This window comes from Taurulus bubalis (assembly GCF_910589615.1).
Source record: "Taurulus bubalis genome assembly, chromosome: 5".
Lineage (NCBI taxonomy): Eukaryota > Metazoa > Chordata > Actinopteri > Perciformes > Cottidae > Taurulus > Taurulus bubalis.
Window position 1 is genome coordinate 21,217,523 of NC_136593.1, and position 16,839 is coordinate 21,234,361.

General features: G+C 39.7%; 1 protein-coding gene across 1 annotated transcript in view; it reads right to left on the reverse strand.

The window, feature by feature from the left end:
* Positions 1-13,163: 13,163 nt before the first annotated feature.
* Positions 13,164-16,839, reverse strand: part of LOC306737080 (uncharacterized protein) — a gene marked incomplete at both ends in the record, with an annotated part of 41,242 nt that continues 37,566 nt past the window's right edge. The window contains 5 exons of the mRNA XM_079218783.1: positions 13,164-13,488; positions 13,665-13,834; positions 13,986-14,066; positions 14,467-14,562; positions 15,767-15,826. Of these exons, the coding sequence (XP_079074909.1) occupies positions 13,164-13,488; positions 13,665-13,834; positions 13,986-14,066; positions 14,467-14,562; positions 15,767-15,826 (732 nt within the window). The remainder of the gene's footprint in view (positions 13,489-13,664; positions 13,835-13,985; positions 14,067-14,466; positions 14,563-15,766; positions 15,827-16,839) is intronic.

The window sequence follows — 16,839 nt, forward strand, 5'->3', positions numbered from 1 at the left end:
TCATTTGACTGAAGAAGATTCAATATTAATGAAGTTTTTGGGTTGATACCCTAAAGGTATGGAGCACCGATACTGAGCCCAGGCCCTTTGCAGTTTGACTACACTGAGAAGGTTGGGGGCCACAAGAGGCTGTAGCAGTCTGAGTTCGCTAAATCCAAAGTAGCTCTCATCCAAAGCCCACTTATTGTGTTCTTCCAAATGTTTCCTTGCTGAGGCGCAGCAGAGGAATACATTAAGTTTGTTGCTGGGATAATACACTGACAATAAACGTAGACGACTGCTACTCGTACAAAGATACCCACGTGATTTTACAAACAGAAGAATGTTGAAGCCCCTCGGGGGCTTCCGCTGAACTGGAAATGACATCATAAGGAAGATCAGAAGGGATCGCTTCATGTGTAGACGGAATGATTACAGCGACCATTAACTCGTTCATCATAAAAATCGCATGGAGTTCTTTTTATCATGCTGCTGTTTGGTGCCAGTCCTCTCGGGGAAGGTGACCAAGAACTCCCCCAAAAAAGTCGATGGGGTACCTTAGAGCCATCCAAGTGAAGTGATAGCTATTGACCTCGTTACCGGAAATAGCACCATGCTATTTTGGAGAGCATCTCCCCTGGGTTCCTCTATCTTGGCCATTGTACAGCATTGGTGACCGGACCCTTGTGGCTGTCTCATGCTCCTCATCCTTTCAGTTAGCCCTGTGTCTAGAGCTATTATTTGCCTTCTGTGTGCCTCATCATATGTTCAAAATCCTCAGGTCCTTAAAGAGCCTTAACTTATCATATGTATATCAAAAACATTAGAAAACATAGAACAACGAAGCAGCCGCGGTGATGTTTACATGCTGCTGTGTTGAAAGATCTTGTATGTGATTGGGATCAGGTAGGGAGGGGGGGGGCAGCATCCTTTGTGCAATGCTGAGGATACCAAGGTTAGTTTGAATGGCATTCTGCTATTTCGCATGGGATATTGGCAATATATGAGGCCTGGTGCATTTTTATAGGTGTGTATTCTTATTAAAAGACAATGCTGCTGATATTTTCCTTTCCCCATAGTCTCCTGATGCCATGTGGGACAGCTGTGCTACAGAGGTACAATGTAGTCTGTATGTAGCTTGTAATCCAGTTCAGTAGTTTGTACTTTGAAGGGAAGTGTGCTGTAGGCTACTGGGTCTTGCTCAGAATCATGCATCAAGAAATGTGTAATATACTGTTTTGTACACTTCAAATCATTTATATAAAAGAACCTTTCTAAAGAGATGATTTACTTGGTTTTTATGTAATAACTCTGTTTCATACTGTAGCTAACTGTTGCTCAGCATGACTGTACTTTTGTCCTCTCTCTTCTGTCCACTTGCAAATCGACTGAATGGCTTTGGCAACGTGCAAGGTTCATGCATCTGTTAGGTTTGTGTATACCGTATGTGTACCATGGAATCTGACCCATGATAAGCCCCATGTCTATGCTTCTGTCTCAGTCAGCCCCTCTGAGATGTACTGGGTCTACTGTCCATATACGCTCTACATGAGGGTTTCCTCTGTTGCTGTTTGTTGTTTATACTGTGTCAATAAAGATTATTGATTTATAGAACAATGTCAAGTTCTGTGGGTCGATCCGTCAATACATATGAGGACTGACATGATAGGAATATTCTTCTTCTATGCTCGTCATTTGTTCATTTATATTGATAAAAACACCTGGATGTTATGGCGGATGGTACATCTTGAACATGTATCAAAGGTGTGATCCAGTATAGTATAGTATAGTAGTATAGTATAGTACTCCTCAAATTAAAACAACAAAGCACTACAAATTCCAACTTTTACTCCCCATGGGTCAAGTTCACTGGATGCTATACTTCCCTTAATGCAACACTTTGCCTTCTAGACCCATAGACTATGTATAAGAAGTGGAAGTGGTTACCGTGACATCACCCTTTCTTTTTTTGACTACCGTTTTGAAACCTCGAGTTCGGCATTTTTTGACCCGTGCGATTTTGGTCACCATTACCATCCTGTGGTGACACGAGAGGGTGGAGCTACAACCAAACGTTGAAAGGGCAACATTTTTGGGCAACCAAAAGGTGACAGTTAACTTAAATGATCTCAGAACACACTGAGAAAGGGTTACATTTCTAGGATGAAAACACAACCTGTAAATCACTAGGTAGCCCCGCCTTAAAGCCTACCCTGCTTTATCGTCTATTTTACTCTGAAGGGGACCATAATTTACTAAATGAATATTTAATGATGTATTGAAGAGGACTTGAAACTATCTTACAATGTTTATTGAGGGTATAAATCAAGTGAAAAGTAATTTCCTCATAGACTAGTTTTCTCATAAATGTTACAACCTAACTTTTTTGCAACCAGATGAGTCGCCCCCTAATGGCCATTAAAAACAATGCTAGTTCAAAACACTTTAGCATTGACCTCCCTTTTCAAGACCAGAGGTTTCCGCCTGATTAGATCCTTCATGCATTGTAAATGGCCTCAGCTTTCTAACTCCACATCTCACAAGTTTTCTGTTAAAAATGTGTAGTCTCAAAACATAGCCTGGGATAACCCCTCATGACGTCACCAGGAAATCATCAGGGATTATTTTCTAAGACTTGACAAAGCTCCCCCAGAGCCACAGAACTAGAATCCAAATAGGGTCAAAAGGATTGTGAATCACCATATCTGAGTGTGTGCAAACATTTTATGAACACATTCAAATGTGTGAATGTGTAAACAATCTGACCAAATTCATTGAAATAAAAAGTAAAAATATCTGAACAAAGAGATGGATCTGAAAGGAGAACTGTTGCTGTGCTTGACATTTTGTGAACAAATGAAGATTAGCGCACACAAATAATACAATATGTGAGTGCATGGAGAAGATTTGCACAAAGGTTACAAAAAAGGTTTGCAGTTACACATCTTTACGTTCGTGGGTGGAAAATAAAGGTCCTACAAAATGTGATTGTATGTGTCAATCTCAAGTTTACGCCTACAAATCAAACCTACGAGTACACATTTGGAGGCGGGCTCTCGTTCGTCCCGATGCTCAGTGGTGCATAAAGCCCCAAAAATGGTTTTACATGTTTTCCCCGGATTTTCCAACAGTCTTCCGCATTTATGGGCCCATAAAGTCCTGCTGGAAGGAGTCCTTAATAACCCCAGAAATGTGATGACATGTTTGCCCTTCCGCTTCCCTCTTCTCAAAGTCAACAGTTTTTTTTAATGGGTTTTTGGTTTGATGTCTGAAAAGTCTGTGGTTAACACAAGCCTGACAGATTCAAAAGTTTGGTTTTACAGCATAAAATATATTAGTAAATACCCCCCATGTGAATTTTAAAGCTTTTAAGTGTCTCAAAAAAGGCAGCTGCTGGCAAGTGTCAAAAAGAGACGGCTGGACGTCAACACGCCAACCACACGTCTGCCTTTGGTTCACTTGGTGACGTGATGTAATGGGACTGTGATGTACTTATCTTATAGCAACACATGAACATGAACTCTTTACTTCTGGCTGATTGTATTTATGCCTCAAACATCTGAAAAGTATATTCAGTTGTGTGTAGATTATCTTGCTGGACGAAATGTGTTAGTGTCATGAACTGTGTCTGCTGCAGAGCTGCAATAATTCTGGAAAGAAAATCCCGTCGGCTATTTGTCGAGGGAACCGATGCGATGCTTGCTTCTCGGTTGGCCCACAAAAATACGTCCTCCCTGCGGCACAAGCGTTTCCTCTAACCCCGCCTCTCAGCTGCTCGATCTCAAGCTCATTCACATGAACGACAGCACGAGAATTACTGTGGATTCAGCTCATAGTGCATTTTACAATGTTTAGGAACAAATTACAGTACAGTACAGGGAAGATATCTAAAAGATATCCACAGCTTGAGATGTCTCTTCCCCAATGTAATTCTATGGGAAATAGAATAACATCACAGTAGCTGTATGTTGCACGGATGTTGAAAGTTTAGAAATAGGAGAAAATAATGTAATAACTTGTCGACTAGCTGATTACACTTATTTTTTATATAGAGCTCAAGAGTCGGTCATATTGGAAGCTTGAAATAATGTCTCCAAGGCCTCAGGTCTTACAATGAATCAAAGTAAGTGTGAAGGAGTATCCTTCTGATAAGACATCAATCAGAGGCTTTGGTGTAAAAAGAAAAAGAAAAATCACAAGATATCTTAGTATATTGTATGAGTCAGCTTCTCACCCAAGGTAGAAAAAGCCAAAGCCACCTTTAACTGCTGGTTGCAACGGGACCTTACCGTACATACAGGATGCACAGCTGTCTCAAGAATAATGTACCATCTGACTTTATGTTCATCCAAAGACCTGCGCCCACCGATTCTTTCATTTAACTTCATTTGGAAAAACAAAAGTGATTATGTTTAAAACAAATCATGCATTAGAAACTACTCTGTAGGCTTTGATTCTTTGGTTTGACTTTGATTCTTTAGATTTTCAAGACATTTGTTATCATGTAATTATAAGTGTAGCAAACTGCCTCTCAAGCTGGCAATTTTTTTTAACAAAAAAGCTCTTAAAGACTGGAAGATTGCTGTCAAACATCTTTTTTATTCACATGCATAATATGGAACAATCAGCACGTATTGACAACAAACAAGTTCTGATACATAAAAAAATGGATTGATAAAGGTGAAATCTTTGTTTAAAATGCACTTAGCGATAGACCTCTATATGAAGACTTTGTTCAGAGTAAGGGTATGAATTTTTCCTGAAAAAGGATGTGACAATACTATAAAGAGTTTATCATAAAAGTTCTTAATTGATGAGAAAGACCTGTCTGATCCTGTGTACTAATCATTTCACATCTCCCCTCATATTGTCTGTATCACTTTTTATTTCATCATGTATTGTCTTTGTGTTGTTTTTATTGGTGTTTCATATATAATAAATACAATGTGTGAAGAAAAATAAAAAATGAAAAACCCCAGTAACACCTTGTCTAGTTATTCACATTTTCACAAAAAATCTTCCTTTTTTGCATTTTCACAAATAGAATAAAGCATCAATACATGTCATGATGAATTCAGTAGTTACTACTCATTCATTCAGTAGTTAGAACTCGTTAGTTAAGTATTAGTTAAGCATGTTCTGTGACCTGTGAGAAACATGCCACCACTCGTGCTACTGATGTGCATCGGCTAACATCAACTGGCTTGCGCGGATTTACGGAGGTGGTGACCCGTCATCAGCGTGGGACACGTGTTTACGCTAGGAGGAGGACCCGGTGTGTCCCACCACGCTGCCCGGTCAGAAATAACTCCAGCCAGGTGATGGGACTGAGACTTTCTGACCAGGCATCCAAAAGGGTAGAAAATCTACACTTTAGATCAGGTCACAGAACATGCTTAACTAATACTTAACTAACGAGTAGTAACTACTGAACTAACGAGGAGTAACTAATGAATTCATCATGACATGTATTAATGCTTTGTAAAGCATAGATAGTCTACACTTTAGATAAGGTCACAGAACATGCTTAACTAATACTTAACTAATGAGTAGTAACTACTCAACTAACAAGTAGTAACTACCTGAATTCATCATGAATTGCAGCATTGTTTTTATCATTTACTAACACTTTACAAATGATCTTATTAATCATCTATAAGTCCTGAATACTTCATTTACAAATGGGGAATCCATCATTTATAAAGTATGAAACCCAAGCTTAATAATCAAGAATGAAACATGTATAACTGTGTTTATGAATGAGTTACTAATGAGTATTCATGTTGGAATAATGCTTTATGAATGATGAATTCAGTGTTTGTTTATGCTTTACTAATGCTAAATAGTGTGTACTTATTATAAAGTGTTACCAATGTTTTTGCTATCTATCTATCTATCTATATATATATATATATATATATATATATATATATATATATATATATATATATATATATATATATATATATATATAAATATATATTTATATAATGTGCCAATGTGGTCTATAAGTGGCCAATGTGGTCTATAAGAAAAAAAAGCATTGAAACGATGCACTTTCCTCATTAAATGCACGATTGTCATAATATAAGCAACTTATCTGTTGTACTATATATGAACATCTTGACATGTAGACATTGTTAAGTATGATTCCTCATCCCAAGAATAGTAATATCTCTGGCATCCAGAACTTCTGAATGCCTAAATTTGACGTCACGGCTGTTTAAAGTCTTCTTTGTTGATTCTCAGAGAAAAAGACAGAAGGTGTTGGGGAGGAGCAGCAGGCTGGATGAGACCGGGACATCAAGGTGAGCAGAGGTGGACTGGAGTAACACCACCGTCTCGACACAGCTGGAAACTGCAACAGTCAAATGACATATTCTTATAATTGAACAATTGTCTTTTTTTCGCCCCTCTGTCCTCCAGAAAAAGCTGGAGGAGCAGCTGGGGAACCAGCAGGAGGCTCATCACAGGGATTTACTTTGATTATTGCTTCAGGAACTACAGTAAGCCATAAAGAAACATAATATAGCATGTCATAAAAATAAAACTGGCATTATTATTTTTAAAAAGTAGGGGTGGGGGAAAAAAATCGAAATCTACAGAAGTCTTGGTTTCATAAACATGATAATTGAAGAAGCTACGGTATCCCGGTTTCCAGATTGCTGCATTGAGACGCGTCCTTTTTGTGTGCAGTGAAATCTCCTCTCCCGTTTGTGTGCCAATTTATTTTCTGTGTAAACATTACAAAGGTGCTTCATATCAGCCGTGTCAGAGCATTTTGGATGTATGAAAATAGCAGGGAGTCATGTGAACCACAAATTAATCACATAGTTTATGCATCATAGTGTGATACAAAGTTGTACTGCCTTCATCCTCTGAGTAAAAAATATGCAATCTGGAGATTGGCATTAATGCTTTCTAGTAGGTAGTCTAATAATGATGCACTTTGAACAACAAATCCGTGTTGAAATCGGCAGGAGGAGAGCTAGTGATACATTATTGAAATGACTAATGGCAAGATTTATTTTAATTAAAAGAAATACAATCCTTCCTTGAACTGTGTTTTTATGTAAATCATCACAATAGCTTACTATAACAAAGTAAAAGGATAACACAGAGAATTGTTTATGGTTTAAACTGACTTTGGGACGATGGTGAAAATAAGATCAACAACAACAAAATCAATCTCTATCTGCCCTTAAGGCTTATGTTTCTGACTTTTTTCGACATACTTACTATGATATTTTCACATACTATTCTATGGCTATTTTATGACTTACTATTTATGTGTCTATATCATACTATACGTAGACTTTATCATGGCTTTTTCAACATACTATATTATGACATTTTGAACACTACATTGTGGCTTTTCAGGGTTTCTTACAGATATACTGGAGTGGAACTTGTTTGTAATATTACAGAATCTTTCACAGAATTTCTTCCACATACTATCCAATGACTTTTTTTACATATCCCAACAGATTATACCACTACTTTACCATAACTTTTCTTTTCAACACTTTTTGACACTAAACTAACACTTTTTTTATACAAATGCTATTACTTTTCCCGTAGTACTATGTATGGCCTTTTACTCATACAATTGTTTTACATACTATATAACAGATTTTGTATTGCTTTTTTGACTTACTATACTGTGGACTTTTTATGACATTTTTTTTACATACTATTCTATGACTTCTTCTGACTTTTTTTTTTAGGTAGTATACTATTACTTTTTAATGAAATTCCTTCTACATATGACTTCTTTCAACATAGTACACTAGTATTTTCATTTCTCTTGTAACATACTATACAATAACTTGTTTTGCTTACTGGCTGTAATGTGCCTTTTTTGTAAGAATGATTGCCTCATTTAATAAATAATCATTAGATTGATTGATCGTTATATAAGAATAACCATTTGTTGCAACACAAATTATATATTTTTACCATACGATGATATTTTAAATACATTTCTCTCATATGCAATACCATGACATTTGAAATAAATCTATTATTAATTTTTCTGGCAGCTAATACTATACATTTTTCAATTACATAATGTATTATTGTCCCGTCTCTTTTTACGGCTTGTGAGTCATCTGTGAAACACTGCACTAACCTGCATGAAAGGGGCTGTACAAATAAAGTTTGAGCGATTGATTGAGACTTTGACATTTGCAATGACATTTCTAATGCATACTATACTGATATTATTCTGACCTTTTTACAAAATAATTCTGACATACTTTAAATACAGTATATTATGGATTTCTTTGTGACATAATATTATTGTATTGCATACGTTAACTTATAGGCACACTACACTGTTTTAAATGACATGTTTATGGCCAACGACACTACAACATCTTTTTTACAATATAATATAATATGACTTTTTTTTATGACATACTATATTCATATTTTTAATGCCATACTAGGACTTTTTCCATTACATTTATTGGGATTGGTTAGTTTACACGTTTTTGTAAAAGGCAAACAAAACTCCAGGTAATATTTAAGTTAATTTCCAGTTCACCTAAAGAAGTGGATTTCTAATATCCCATTTCCCAGCCAATCAGGATGCTGTCTGCAGAGAATGGTCAATTCAGCCATCTTCAATCATTTTTTCACACTAGTGGCGCCTTGCAGGTGATACCAATGGAGCAGAAGTTCTTGTAGATCTCTCGTAGTACTTGGAGGGCAGACAGATCCAGCAACACTTCACTGATGACTTCCTGTGCTCCGACTTGAACAAAAACTCACTCTGCCTGTTCTCAGCCAATCTTCTCAATACCGCTCCTGGTTTTACACCCTGTGACAGAAGTGATGACATGTTGAGTGTGTGTCTGAAACATGACGTGTAGGTGTGTGTGTGGTTTGCGCCACTGCTGCTCGCCCTCTGTGCTTCTGAGTACTGGGGAACCACTGGGAGTAAAGTGCTGACTGAGCAAAACAGTGGCTGCACAACACTGATCCAGACACACATGTGCAGCTATGAGGCACTAGCACGACAGGGGTAAAGTCCTTCAGTGTGAAAAAAATGAAATAGAAACTTGTTTACATAAATCCTATTAGGGCAAAAATGTTTGTAATAACTTATAAACTACACAACAGGAACAAAACACACAAAAGGGAACTGTGTGCATGCAAACCAAGAAACAGGCAGTACGGGGATACGTTGGCTCCTGGGACGCTTATTACTATAATTCATAGTTTATCAATCCTGAACATGTCAGCAAGCATGAAGTAGATCGGATGTCGTTGATTCTTAAGAATGGGTTCTTGATAAACTTAAAATAAAATGATTGAAAGAAAGAATGGGTTCTTAAGCTTTACAAGGACGCCGACAAAGACCTGTGAGATCTGTGAGAGGATGCTGCTACAGCGCCATCTATTGGCCAAATGGTACTACGTTTGTGTCATGGTCACTTAGACGTTGACATTCAGGAGATATTTATTTTTTGGTAATATAAGCCCTGCCCACAGCATTTGAGCAAACTTTGAGGGCCAGCTATAGTAAAACTGTATGGAACATGACAAATCTGAAAAAGTAAACTGTTGGGGCTCAGCTCAGATGATCTGTACCAAATCTAAAGGTGATGAGTAATAATCTCGACACAAATGGGTTTTGATTATGTAGACAGATTTCTCAGGACTCACAGAATCCTAGATTTTTTTTTTGACACTTACAGTTCAAAAGTTACAGTCCAAAATGTACAGTTTGCTGTTGCAGCGCCAACATCTGGTGAAATTGCACCACATTCGACAAAGCCCTTCCATGGGTGTACATACATACACCCAGTGTGCGGTAGATTGAATAGTAGGTCCCGAGGTATGAAATGATAATCCTGATTGGACAGTCAAATGAGACGTTTATCAGAGCGTCACCAACGGCCATTTAGTCGGCGCCGTCAACTTTGGGGTCAAAATACATTTACATACACTTTGAATGCACTCAATGTTTACTTTGAACCCTATTCCGATTCCACATATCACACATCTGTCGTCACAGGGCTTGGTAATTACTCCTCGTGACAAGAAAAAGTGGACATTGCTTCATTCAATAATATAGTAATGCTGGAAAATCTGTGGCAATGTCTTTAAAAGTGTGAGTGAAGTATCCATGTACGTATATATGTCGAGTGGAGTGAAGGAGAAAATACACTAGATGGCACTAAAAGCACATACATAACTTCTTCCACTCTGCACCCAAAATTCTTTGTGCCGGTTTAGGCCACGAGATGGCAGCACGATACAAGGACGTGTCCCATTCCGGTGCTGCCCTCCATTCCTCTCCCGCTGCAAAAACCCACAATTGATTTCGCACGGTGAATTACTGACGGATGAAAGCCAAAAGACGAAGTAAACAAAGAATACGCTCTTCCTTATAGGCAGCAGGTCAAAGTGCAATCCCTCTCCCCTCGTTCGTGGAATCAGAGACAATGTTTGAATCATACTGAGACATTTATTTATGCATGTATGTTTTCCATTTAGACTGAATGCAAATACAGCAAATACACACCACCAAGCACTGGGGGGAATGTAGAGCAAAAAAAAGACAGTGGAGAATTGAAGGTGGAGGCTAAACAGCGGCGCAGCTTGATGCTCTTCACGAAAAAAACAAAATGAAAAACCCTCATATCCATAATCTGAACTCATCTGGTTGACGGGGGCCAATACATGTGGTCGTCTCGCTGACGGACCAACATTCACAAGAGGAGTCACATTCTCTGCAAGACAATAATTCACTTTTCTTTTTTTTTTTAAGACCGGCCTTTCGTCTTCCGACTTCACCCTTGGACTGAGAGGAGAGGTCGTCTCCACCTCTGCCTCGTGGTGATTCACAGCTGATAACTGCGGCTGCCGCTCCCATCGACCACGACTCCAAGCATAAGGCACCCATTCAGGAGACGCTTCTATTGCACGGCTCTCTGCTCACGACTCCACTTACTGCCTCACCTCTTGGGCCTAAAACACATCCCTACTCCTGTCAATGTCTACATAGTTTACAGGGTACTAAACAGAAGTATATATATTTAAATATATATAAATATTTCAACGCGCCACCTCGCCCACAGAACGTCTCCTGACAGTCTTCCATCATAGTGGGTCCAGTACAACAGCGCTGACAGTTTTTTTGTTGCCCCCCCTCACCAATAACTTTACAGTATACATACGTATGTGCTGCTGTCATTGCAAGCAAGTGCCTTCACAACAGTCCAGTGTCATATGACAATAAAAAAAATTAAAAAAAGAGAAGAAAACAGAGCAAAAAAATACAAATAATCCGTTTCCTCAGACACATCAACAGCAGGGGTCGACAGTTTCAAGTCAATGGTGGAGATGAGACGACGAAGGTGACAAAGCCATGGTCACAAAGTGTATTGGGGGTGGGAGGGTGCTTCCTTTTGAGTGTACCGCTAACTCCGTGTTGTAGGTTTTGGTTACGCTTGGGTTACACATGAGAGTTCACAGTTTTCTCCCTTTAGAGGACAGAGGACACGAGCAATGGCTGCTTATTGCGAAACGTCTTTTTACAAGCAGTGAGTGCGGTTAACAGTAGCACGAAGATGACAATGGCGGCGACGCGGGTCGGGCTCCATCACAGGGGGATTCTCATGGACGATTAGCTGATGCATAGTATATTATTAAAGGTCATCCGGGTTAGATGCTTAAGTGGCAGCCGACCGGGGGGTTCTGTGGATGGACGGCGCTCGGTGCCCGTCGCACTGCGAGTCTCGGCCTCGTCCGTCAGGGGAACGGGTTCGGGAGGGGTGGGGGAGGGAAAGCACAGGCCTCACATTCACCACTCCTATAAATACAATTAGAAACTCATACACCATAACTTAAAAGAGTTAATCCAACAAACAAACAAAAACAAACAAATAAGTTACCCATGTTAGTCTTGTGGTTTGAATCATTTCAGGTTGTTTGTGAACACGCACGTACACATTTTAAACTATTTTTTGGGGGGGGGGAGTTGCTGTTTTAAAGCTGCTAACATCAATATCTCAAATGATGAAGGAGCGGGATATTTCAGGCACAACAAGCAAAACGACTAAAAGTTTTGACCCCTCCAAAATCACTGCACTTCTCTTCAATGCAGCACAACTTTCCAATTTTGGCAAAATACTCTCTTTGGTTGAGAGCTCTCTGATTAACTTACGTACGATCTCCCAATTTTTTTCCTTAAATGAGGTTTTAGCGTGTTCACATGACTGAAACGTCCAAAAGCGCAAGAAGAACTCACAATCTCCATGTTTTCACGACGGAAGTCAGTGAAACCAAACGAAAGTCACAGCGGCACATTTCTGAAACGCATTAGATAAAACATTATTTATATTAAAATATCTCTAAAAATCCGATGACTGTGCCCGAAACGTGTGACCAGCATTTCTTAATGTGGAAGGCGAGTTGACGTTGAAAAAAAAATAAAATTTAAAAAAAAGGTAAACGGTGAACAGGACGAGGACGTGTTGGAGACTGGTGCCCAAAGCAGAGTTCCAGTTGTCCTTCCTCATGGACCTCATCATCATCCTCACGTGTCCACTTCCCACTGGCCCCAATGATCTCTACAGTTTCTCTACAGTTTCTCTACAGGTGCTCAGTTCCATCATCTCAGAGCATTTTATGGATTTATACTGTGGACACGTGTATTTATTTATTCATTTTTTCATTCCCTCTGCTATTTTTTTTTCTTCTTTTTATTGAATCATGCAGATTATCTGATATTATACACGTTTCATAAACAAGCAAACACTGGGACATAAATTAGATCCTCTATAGATAAAAATGTAAAAAGCTAATAAGACAGCTGTTGATTATACTGAAGGTGTCGCAGCCAGGAGGCGGCAACATCTTGGGGGGAAAAGGCCGTCCCCTTTGTCGCTTGCCGCAGACCTCCCCGCCCACACCCCACCACCAGCGTGTGCCCGTCCTTTCACTCCACCCTTATAATTTATTCATTTCATATGGGACAATTCAAAGTAGTCATTTGTGAGGGAAGGGGATTGGGGCTGAAAACTCATCGAGCCGTATGACACTCATGGTTCAAGGGAATCAAAATGTATATTCGATTAAATAATATGCAAGTCAGGTTTCCGACAAATGACTCGAACAGAGGTGATTTCCAATAGCTGTGACAGCGCCACTTCTTTAAACTAAGCGGTGAGTCATCCAGTAGAAGACGGTTTCCTATTCCGTAATGAGGAGGAGGGCCGGCGAAGGCTGGGTGGGGCCAGGGCAGGTAGGCAGGGTGGGGGTGGGGGGGTGTTGGGGTCAGAGGCCGAGTCACAGTCGTTTTTTGTCTGAATGGACAGGAGTGGAGGTCTTACTGCTTCATGGAACGCAGTCTGTTCTTGTTTCAGTGTTTCCTCCGGCGGGGTAGAGCGTCCTGGTGTCTGGGTGGTGGCGTACAGCGGGGAGGAGGGATCCGGCCTGGAGGAGGCTCTGCTGTCCCCCCGTGCCCGTCTCAGGAGCCACCATGGCCGATCAGGACTGCAACGAGACAAACGGCAACACGGATCAGTCATCACATCACATGGACATGGATGGGAATTAGACTTATGTCAGACTATGCTATGACCTTTTAAGAAATGCTCCATTATGACTTTATAAAGACATATTCTATGATATATTTTTTGACATCCTCAGACACCCTTTGCCCGCTAAACCAGGGTTCCGAAGCAACCCTGTAGCTGTCAACGCTGTCGGACTCGCACACCTCTGCTTGCTGTTGCTGCAGCTCTTCAGTGGGAGACTCTGTTTCCCTGATGACCACGGCTTTTGTCACCAGCATGTCGGGGTGCTGCTGCTTGGCCTCTTGGATCGCCATGGCGAGGGCCTGGAGGGACATGAGGCATCAACGCATGGATCACAACCCTCACATATTATATATATATATATATATATACATACATATACATATACATATACATACATATTAGCCTTATGACTTATTGGACATTCGGAGCGTGTGTTATTCTTCTTCTCACCTGATGTTGGTCCACATCATCGTCTCCTGTGATTATAATCCTTTTCTCGATTCTGGTCTCCGAGTAGCCTCCTTTCACAGTCTGCAGAACAAAGATGTAATTTAATAAATAGTTCCCAACAATTAAAAATGTCCGTTTATGGAAGACAAAATAAGTAATCAAAGATATATTTGTTCTGTAGTACTTCCAGTTGTCATGTTGTTTGTGTATCAGACCATTTTCTCAGTAGAGAGATTAATAGTAGATTAATGTAAAGCATTAATTGCACATTGTGTGGCAACTGAATCCTAAAACATATTCTTTCCCTTATCATTCATAAAAAACAAATAAAATGATGTATATCTGTCAGATTCAGGTCATCTACTCCAATATGTCGACAACGAGGGGATGAGACTTATTCAAGAGGGTACCAAAAGGGCACAGATGTGGTGGGCTGACTCCCGTCATTAGGCTGTAACCATGGGAACAGATGAGGTGTTACCTTGGTAACTTGAGTCGTGGTTGCTGAGGTGACGCTCTCACCGGTGATGGTCAACGGGGACACGACAGACTCCCTCCCCTGGGCTCCGGCTTTTACCTACAAGCACATTTGTGAAAGGGAGTCATACACACATGGAGGGATGGACACACACACACACACACACACACACACACACACACACACACACACACACACACACACACACACACACACACACACAATACAGCATGTAGTGTCTCAGCCAGTGGGTCTCGACCTCCCTGGGTGAATATCACATATCTGGAATGAGTGGGAGCATGTAATGTGTATCAGATACTTCCTCACTTCCTGTTCACTAAGAGTGGGTCAAGGGTCAAGAGAGATAAAAGCGTCTCTCCATTTAAGAGCTACTCCAGCGATCTACTAGTGCACCTTCAGATTCTAGCCTTCTAGATCTGGGACACTTTCACAAGAAGCTGATTTTTTTTTTTCAACAATCCGAACTGAAGCTTCAAAGCCAGAGATATCCAGCCTTTCACTCCCCAGCATAAAGGTCCAATTCCAACCACACTTCCCATAATTATTTTGTATTTTTTTCTGACTGGTAAATGCCCACAGTATTAAAGGTTCCCCATGGAGTCGCACCACAGTGCGCCGTGTGTATGCTTCAGCTCTTAATGCGTGGGTTGAATGCTTTTGCTTCACTTATAAAACATTTGCAACTCTGAGTATTTCTTTTATTAAATTCAGCATAGTTTACTTCCATGTTCTCGAGCTTGCACTCTTCCTTTGTTGGCGCATCACCACCGGTAGATCAGAGCAGAGCAGCATGAAACCACTGAGATGTGTATCATCTCATACCAGACCTGCTCATAGAAAAACTATGATATATTCTATAGGATAAAAATCTTGACCAGGAAACCTTTGAGATGCCACTCCTATGGTTGATAATGCTTTTCACTTAAAAAAAACAACTGTATAAGAGTGAGAGAGAAAAAAATACCACAAGTATTGTGGCATCCAAACCCTGTGAACGTTCTGCTTACACACACACAAATGTTCTTATATATATATATATATATATATATATATATACATATATATATATATATATATATATATATATATATATATATTGTACACGTATTCAGAAGGATATGAAGTGACAGGCAAGTTTTTAAAAAGAAGACGCACACACACACACACACACACACACACACACACACACACACACACACACACACACACACACACACACACACACACACACACACACACACACGCTGTCGCACTGATGTATTTCCGCTGTAAAGATACTTACAGGGGAGCCGTTTTCTTTCAGGGCAGCGGGAGCCTCCCGTGGGCTGACGACTGCAAAGTTCTGAAGGAGAGAGAAGAAGAACCGTCTTAACTTATTATCCTCAAATGAAGAAAGTCCAGCTACATCAGTGAAATGCAGCAGGCAAAATCAGCATGTTAGAAATACACATGAGTTATTACTAATAAGGCAGCCACACAGAACAACGCTAGATTGACAATAAAGCGGTTGTGGCAAACATATGGATTAGAAAAGACATTACCTCCCAAATTCATATTACATAATAATTACTGTTTTAGCAGTCACTGTGTCGACATACCATAATTCTGTGTAATTTTATACTCATGGAAATGACACACTGTGCCTGAGTCTGATCAATGCAATTCAAACTGCGAAAAGCTGTTCAGCTTCACAAAGAGACGTCACATTTTTCCTGAGTACAACTAAATTGCATTGTGGGAGAACAGCGTGCAACAGCACACTTTTTAGCATACTGTCTGCTTTGATTGTACTTTTCTACTTTTTCCCACTTTTTCTTTTTATATCATATCTCATGTGTCTCATGTGTATTGCGCACACTGCATACTCAAAAGCAGCGTAGGGTTGTATTGCATAGAGGTAGAGCATAGAGCCTTTTTTCACAGCAGACATTGTCACATGTCATTGCAGGGAAAGTACAGGTGTGATTGACATCATGAAAATAATAACAATACTGAGTTGATCTTCAAAGGAAAATGTGGATGTTACAGTTGCTCTTATGAAGAAATATTTAAAAAATATACATATATATAAATAAAGGGCTTTGTCAAATAAAATGTGAATTATGTACATACGCTGCAATGTGTAGCAAGTTGGTTGGAGCAAGTGACGCTGTACGGCAACGGCAAAAGTCCTGTATTGGATTCAGTGCGTTTTACTGCTTGTGAAAACAATTGTTATAAAAGAAGGAAGATCGTGATATTTTGTCCTTCAAAAGCCACACATTCTCACTTTAAAGCAAATGAATGAAGCAACGTAAGTGCTTCAAATGTTAAGTATTTGGCACATTACATCCACGTGTGCCACCTCATTTAATT